The sequence below is a fragment of the Anomaloglossus baeobatrachus genome, chromosome 1 (genome assembly GCF_048569485.1).
Source record: "Anomaloglossus baeobatrachus isolate aAnoBae1 chromosome 1, aAnoBae1.hap1, whole genome shotgun sequence".
Lineage (NCBI taxonomy): Eukaryota > Metazoa > Chordata > Amphibia > Anura > Aromobatidae > Anomaloglossus > Anomaloglossus baeobatrachus.
In genome coordinates this window covers 560078991-560085994 of record NC_134353.1, presented here as the reverse complement: position 1 = coordinate 560085994, position 7004 = coordinate 560078991, and the positions used below count along the sequence as shown (strand labels likewise).

General features: G+C 49.7%; 1 protein-coding gene across 1 annotated transcript in view; it reads right to left on the bottom strand.

Annotated features, from left to right (window-relative positions):
- TTC39B (tetratricopeptide repeat domain 39B) overlaps nucleotides 1–1690 on the bottom strand; it is a 143451-nt gene extending 141761 nt beyond the window's left edge. Inside the window, exon 1 of the mRNA XM_075316945.1 lies at nucleotides 1562–1690. Coding sequence (XP_075173060.1) covers nucleotides 1562–1603 — 42 coding nt within the window. The 5' untranslated portion in view covers nucleotides 1604–1690. The remainder of the gene's footprint in view (nucleotides 1–1561) is intronic.
- Nucleotides 1691–7004: the final 5314 nt, after the last annotated feature.

Below are 7004 nucleotides of genomic sequence, written 5' to 3'. Positions count from 1 at the left end.
CATCTTGTTGATCCTCAGAATCTCTGGTGTGTGGCAGCGTGTCCCCCATTGTTACTCCGCCGGTTGCATGTAATGCATTTTGTATGACCCTCTGTGTTTTATTCATGTAATGGCTGAACACAAAGTGGAAATATCAGTGATTACATAAAAACGCAGGGCGGACACACACACTCTGGGAAATAAGGCACCGTGGGCTAGTAGCTCCAACCATCACTTCTCCGATGTGTCACATCACCCTGACAACCGTGATCAGAAGACAAAGTGCTCCCAAGTGATCAGGCATTATTATTATTATGGGTTAGATGTATCATGCAACATGGAGAGACACGACATCTCCATCCCTTGTGATTACTTTCTTCTAAGGAGATCTGGAGCGGCAGCTGCTGCGAGCCATGGAACAGAAATATCCTCCGAATGACGAGCAAAATGACACACAATTTGCATCTAGGTTCATGTGACACAGAAAACATACGCCATCATGTCTGCCAGCAGTACGGCAGTACACACCTGTGGATCGTATGGCGGCTTTTATCCACCATGACTAGCCTGGTACAACTGGTTTCTAGAAGTATTGTGCAGACATCCATGATCGCTGCGATCACTGGTGACCATTCTGATTGTAAGCTCTATTGCCAGGGTCCATTCTTCTTAGCCCTGCCTTTCCATGGATCAGTTCCCTTAGGTGTATGTTGTATATAGACGCTATATACATAGGGACAGCACCACACTGGAGACACGGAGCACAGCTAGGTCACTGATCCTTTAAGGCGCAGTTCACACATGAGTATAATATTGTCATCCAGAATATACACAGACCATTCTTTATCTGGTACTGTGATTGGCGGCTCAAAAATAACACTTCAAGGCTAAGCTGTGTATGTATATGGATCATATGGCGGCTTTTATCCACCATGACTAGCCTGGTACAACTGGTTTCTAGAAGTATTGTACAGACATCCATGATTGCTGCTATCACTGGTGACCATTCTGATTGTATACAAAAATAAAGAATATAGGACGGTTTTCATCCAGAAAAGAACACAGACGATCTTACATATACACCGTCGTCAGTATGGCATCCGTTTTATACAGTCGCAATCAACAGTTATATCACCAGATCCAGTTTCCTGTTAATGTATAGGGGGATGAGCAGCCCTATAGAATAACATTGCTCTGAACGCAGTGAGGGGTCATTGGGACTGAAAACACATGTATGGAACCTAACCAGAGACATCGTGCGATATTACTACATGTTACTACATAAGGGCAGACGCTGTAGCATCTGATCGTTCTGGATCGCTGGGCACAGCTGAAGGAATCCGATCTCTTACAGATCCCGATATCATGGGCGTCCGAGGAGTCTCATCACCATAGGTTGGCATGGAGTGTATACCCAGGTGTTACCCATTGCCATAGTAACCTAGATGCCACCTGTTACCCACAGGAGCCCAGCATTACTCATCTGCTCCAGTCACAGCGTTAACCTGTGAGCTGCTGGAGGCTGCACGCACCGTAGTAGCACACACGCCCACATGCATGTAGAAGCACACAGTGCCCGTACCTCGTCCGCCTCGTTCTCCACGCCGTTGCTCACATGCGCCATGTTTCCGGTGCTGTCTCCAGGCTCCTGCCCCGCACTCGCGGCTGTGCAGGGTGTAAGGAGCACTCCTGCTGCCCGTGCGCTCAATGTAGCCGGGCTCCGGTTTCCTTAGCCCCGCCCTCTGCAGGCCAGCCAATGAGCACGCGGCTCTGCTCCGGGCACGCCTCGTCATACATTTCCATGACGGCCGCTCGGCTGCTGCTTTTTGTCAGCCCTCATGTCCAAGGCTGAGTGCAGACAGTCAGTCTTTGCAGCGTTATGGACACAGCGAGTTTTTCTGCTTATAAAACGCTGCATCGTACAGCACAAGCACAGTGGATGGGATTTATAGAAACCCCATGCCACTGGGCTTCTTCTTTCTGCAGCGCAAACTGACTTACGGCACGGTTTTCCGAGTCGCAGCATGTTTAGGGTCCGCAGAAGACACAGGGGTCTATACCCACAATCAGGGTTCAGGCCGCTGTGGACTTTCGCTGTGTTCTCCCTGCTGAGAACACTCGCGTCACGGCAGCATCAATAGACATGCTGCAGCGTAGGAAGCTGAGCCACAGGTCAGTTTACACTGCGGAGAAAAGCAGCACAGTGGGCATGAGATTTCTATAAACCCCATCCACTGTGCTTGTACTATACAATGCAGCGTTTTGGACGCAGCGATAACACGCACCCTTATGCTTGTGGAGACGCAAGTGTTCTCGGGAGAACAGAGCTAAAATACACTGCGTCCAGAAGTCTGATAGTGGGCACGGACTGCTGCACTTTCCTGTGGACAACACTAGCGTCTCCACAAAAGGAATGCCACTGTGTCCAGAACGCAACGTGTCCGGATCGTGGACATGTAGCCGTAGGCATCGCTGCCACTAGCGTATTTGTAGTGCCCCTGAAGCCATCAGGAACTACAAGGTACTGCATCCTGTCAAAGATGCAGGGCCTACCCCCAGGGACCCAGAAGACCAGTACAGGTTACACTAAAACACATTATAATCCCTGTTTTTCCCCATTCCCAAAGACTGGTGACAGACTAGGGTTGGACCCAATGGATGGCCACCTAGAGGTGGAGCCAATCCAGTCCACTAGATAACAACCAGGGGGGAGGGGTCAGTCAGTAAGTGGAAGTGAGGGGAGACGGACGTAACTGTACTGACAGGAGAGTGTAACGGTGATCTGAGGGCCCAGGCGTGTGGTTGCCTGTGGAGTGTGGTGGAGTACTCCCGGATCCATAGTACCAACGCGGTACAGAGCCCTAGGTCAGGCAAACGCTCGAGACAGACCTGATAAAATCTGCACAGTGAGGGGACCATCCAGGACCTCACTGACCTTAAAGTTCGGGACACAGTAGCAACAGTAGAACCGGGGAACAGGACCAGAGAAACAAACCCCACAGGGTTCAAGCTACCTGTCATACGGACTAAGACTGAGAGACTACCAGGAGGGGACCCCCAGACGCTCCTAGCCACGGGGACACACCAACCAGAGAAAGATGCAGGGGAAAGAAGCCACCAGGTCATCAAACCGGCACTGGAACTAAGGGGACCAGTGGTGAGGACCAGCCTTCATCGGGTTGCCAGCCACAACAACGCTATGAGTAAAAGGAACCAGTTACACTGCAATTCCTTGTGTGGCCTACATTCTTTCCGCACCCAATAACATCATCTATCCCCTGGGGCCTGGCCTTACTTACGGAGGACCCAACATCCAGGCTGCCACCAACACCAGCCCCAGTAGTGAGAACTGTGCAGCGGCGGCTCCACTTACATAGCCGCAACCCGCAGCTCCCTGGAGACCATATACTTCCTGCTGTGGCTCACCTTAGGCCCGTTTCACACATGCGGCATTTCGCCAGACTGCTGGATCTGGCACACTCCAGTACAGTGCAATACAGTACAATGGTATCGCGGAAACCTCCGATCACATGCTGTCATGTGACCGGAGCATGTGACCGGAGCATGTGATCGGAGGTTGCCGCAATGCCATTGTACAGTATTACACTGTACTGGAGTGTGCCGGATTTGGGAAACGGGCCTTACTGACATAGTGTACATTGCACATAGTGAGCGACTTCCACCTAACGAATATGTGGGTCATTAGGGAATGGGGGCCCCTCAGCAGCATAGAGGTGCCCCCCTTGTCAGCATCTCATATTCTTACTTCCTTACTCTGTATCGCGCCCTCCGACAGCAGCGCTACCTGTGACTATAGCAGCAAAATGGAGACCGCACACTTCTTCCTTTGGGTCATCTTACTGACATAGTGTATATTGCTCATAGTGAGCGAGGTTGACTTCAGGATAATGGGGGTTATTAGGGAAAGGGGGCACCTCAGCAGAGCAGAAGTGCCCCCCTTTTCAGCGCCTCATATCCTTACTCTGTACCTCACCCTTAGGTGATGCTACCTGTGACTATAGCACCAAACTGGAGACCGCACACTTGCTTCTGTGGGTCATCTTACTGACATAGTGTATATTGCTCATAGTGAGCGAGGTTCACTTCAGGATAATGGGAGTCAGTAGGGAGAGGGAGCACCTCAGCAGAACAGAGGTGCCCCCCTTTTCAGCTCCTCATATCCTTACTCTGTACCTCACCCTCAGACGGTGATGTTACTGTCGCACCCAGGGTTATGGTGTACTCGGTCCTGGGCGGTGTATCACTGGGGAATGTCACTTTGGTGGCTGTTGCCCGGGGTTACGTGCCCTGGGGATCTATTTACAGGGGATTAGATTAGTGTTCACATGTGACGCCACTTGCGGTATTGCGGCTATGTGGATGGAGTCACAGCTGCACAATGTCCACTACTGGGGCTGATGTGAATGGCAGCCTGGATGGTAGGCCCTCCGCAAGCAGGGCCGGGCCCTAGAGGGTAGGTGATGTGACGGGTGTTGGAAGAAGGTAGTCCACACAAGAGTTCAGTGCAACTGGGTTTTTACTCACTTTTGCTAGTGGTAACAGGTTACCCAAGGCCGGCTGTTTTCACCTTCAGGTTCTCTTAGTCCCAGTGCCAGTGTAGTAATCTGGTGCCTTCTTCCCCTGCACCTGTCTCTGGTTGGTGGGTCCCCGTGGTGTAGAGCAACTGGGGGTCCCCGTCTGGTGGTGTTTCTTTCCACTGCTGTCCACCTGACAATAGCGTGAACCCTGTGGGGTTGGAGTCTCTGGTCCTCTCCCCGGCTCTCTCTTTGCTACTGAGTCTTGGATTCTAAAGGCCGCTTTAGACACAACGATATCGCTAGCGATGTGACACGTCCAGATCGTTGTTACGATTTGTCGAGATCGCTCATGGGTTGTTTTGTAGCGGTCATACGTACACATCTCACAAACGACGCTACATCGTTCAACGATATATTGTTTGACCAAGGCGGTCGTGTGGATGTTGTTCGTCGTTGGCAGGGTGTCAAACATAGCAATATGCTGTGTTCCAAACGACGAACAATATTTTGAAACTGAACGGCGTGTCAACGATCGACGATTTTCACCCTATTTGCGATCGTTCGGAGTTGCACGTAGGTGTCATACGCAACGCCGTCACTAACGATGACAGAAGTGCGTCACGAAAACCATGACCCCCATGACATATCGTTAGATAAATCGTAGCGTGTAAAGCGGCCTTTAGGGTCAGCAAGGTCCTTGATGGTCCCCTCGCTGTGCAGGTGTTAACAGGCCAGCGTGGAGCTTCTGCCTTTCTTAGTGTCCTGTACCCCGTTGGTGCGTAGTTCCGGGAGTACTCCACCGGCAACTACCCTCCTGGGCACCAGGTTACTGTCAACCTCGTGTCAGTGTGTCTCCTCCTGTCCACCTTCACTTCTCGACTCCCTCAGACTATTTGACTGTCTGTCCTCAGTCCGCCCCTCCCACCTGGTCAACTAGTGGACTGGACTGGCTCCACCTGTAGACGGCCATCCATTGGTCCGACCCTAGCCCTGTCCCATTGTATGGGGGATTGTTGGGGGAAAAATGGGATTACCTGGAGTGTTTGTATGTGTCCGGCACTGGTCTTCCGGGGACCTAGGGGGTAGGCCCTGAATCCTGGTAAGGATGCAGAACCTTGTAGCTTCCTCATGGCTTCTGGGGTGCTACACTACTTGTGACTGCAGCAGCGAACTGGAGACCGCACACTTCCTTCTGTGGGTCACCTTTTTGACATAGTGTATATTGCTCATAGTGAGCAAGGTACACTTCAGGTTAATGGGGGTCATTAGGGAATGGGGCCCCCTCAGCAGGGTAGAGGTTCCCTCCTTGTCAGTGCCTCATGTTCTTACTCTGTACCGCACCCTCAGACGTCAGTGCTACCTGTGACTACAGCAGTGCTCTGGAGACTGCAAACTTCCTCCTGTAGGTCACCTTACTAACATAGTGTACATTGCTCATAGTCAGCGAGGTTCACCTCAGGATAATGGGGGTCTTTATGGAATGAGGCACCTCAGTAGGGCAGAGGTGCCGCCCTTGTCAGCACTTCATATCCTTACTCTGTACCCCACCCTCAGACTGCAGTGCTACCTTTGAATACAGAAGCGCCCTGGAGACCTCTCACTTCCTCCTGTAGGTCACCTTACTGACATAGTATAAATTACACATAGACAGCGAGGTTCACCTGAGGATAATGGGGGGTTTAGTTTCCAAAATAGGGTCACTTCTGGGGGATGTCTACTATTTAGGCACCTCAGATGCTTTGCCAATGTGACATCGCAACATTTCAACTAAATCTGAACTCAAATATGGCGCTCGTTCCCTTCTTCACTTTTTTACTGTGCCTCAAAAATAATTTTCAACCACATATTATGTATGTGGCAAACTCAGGAGACATTGCACAACAAATTGTATGGTGCATCTCCTGTTACCCTTGGGAAAATTAAACATTTGAAATTAAAGCAACATTTTTGTGGTTAAAAAAAAGTATTTTTTTTATTTTCACAGCTCAACATTATCAAATTCTGAAAAACACCTAGGGGGTTCAACGTACTCACAAAATATTTAGATACATTTCTTGAGGGGTCTATTGACCAAAATGGGGTCACCTATGGGGGAGCTCCATTGTTCAGGCACATCAGGGGCTCTCCAAACGTCACATGGAATCCACTAATGATTCCAGACAATTTTATGTTCAAAAAGTCACATGGCGCTTCTTCTGTTCTGAGCCCTGCCATATGCTCAAACAGTAGATTTCCATGACGTGAGATATTAGCATAGAAATTGCACAACAAATTGTATGGTGCTTTTTCTCCTGTTCCCCTTGTGAAAATGAAAGATTTGGGGTTAAAGCAACATTTTTGTGGTAAGAATGTATTTTTTTTTTATTTTCATGGCTTAAGTACAATACAGTGAAGAAAATAATTATTTGATCCCTTGCTGATTTTGTAAGTCATGAACATGAACAGTCTATAATTTTAAGGCTAGGTTAATTTTAACAGTGAGAGAGA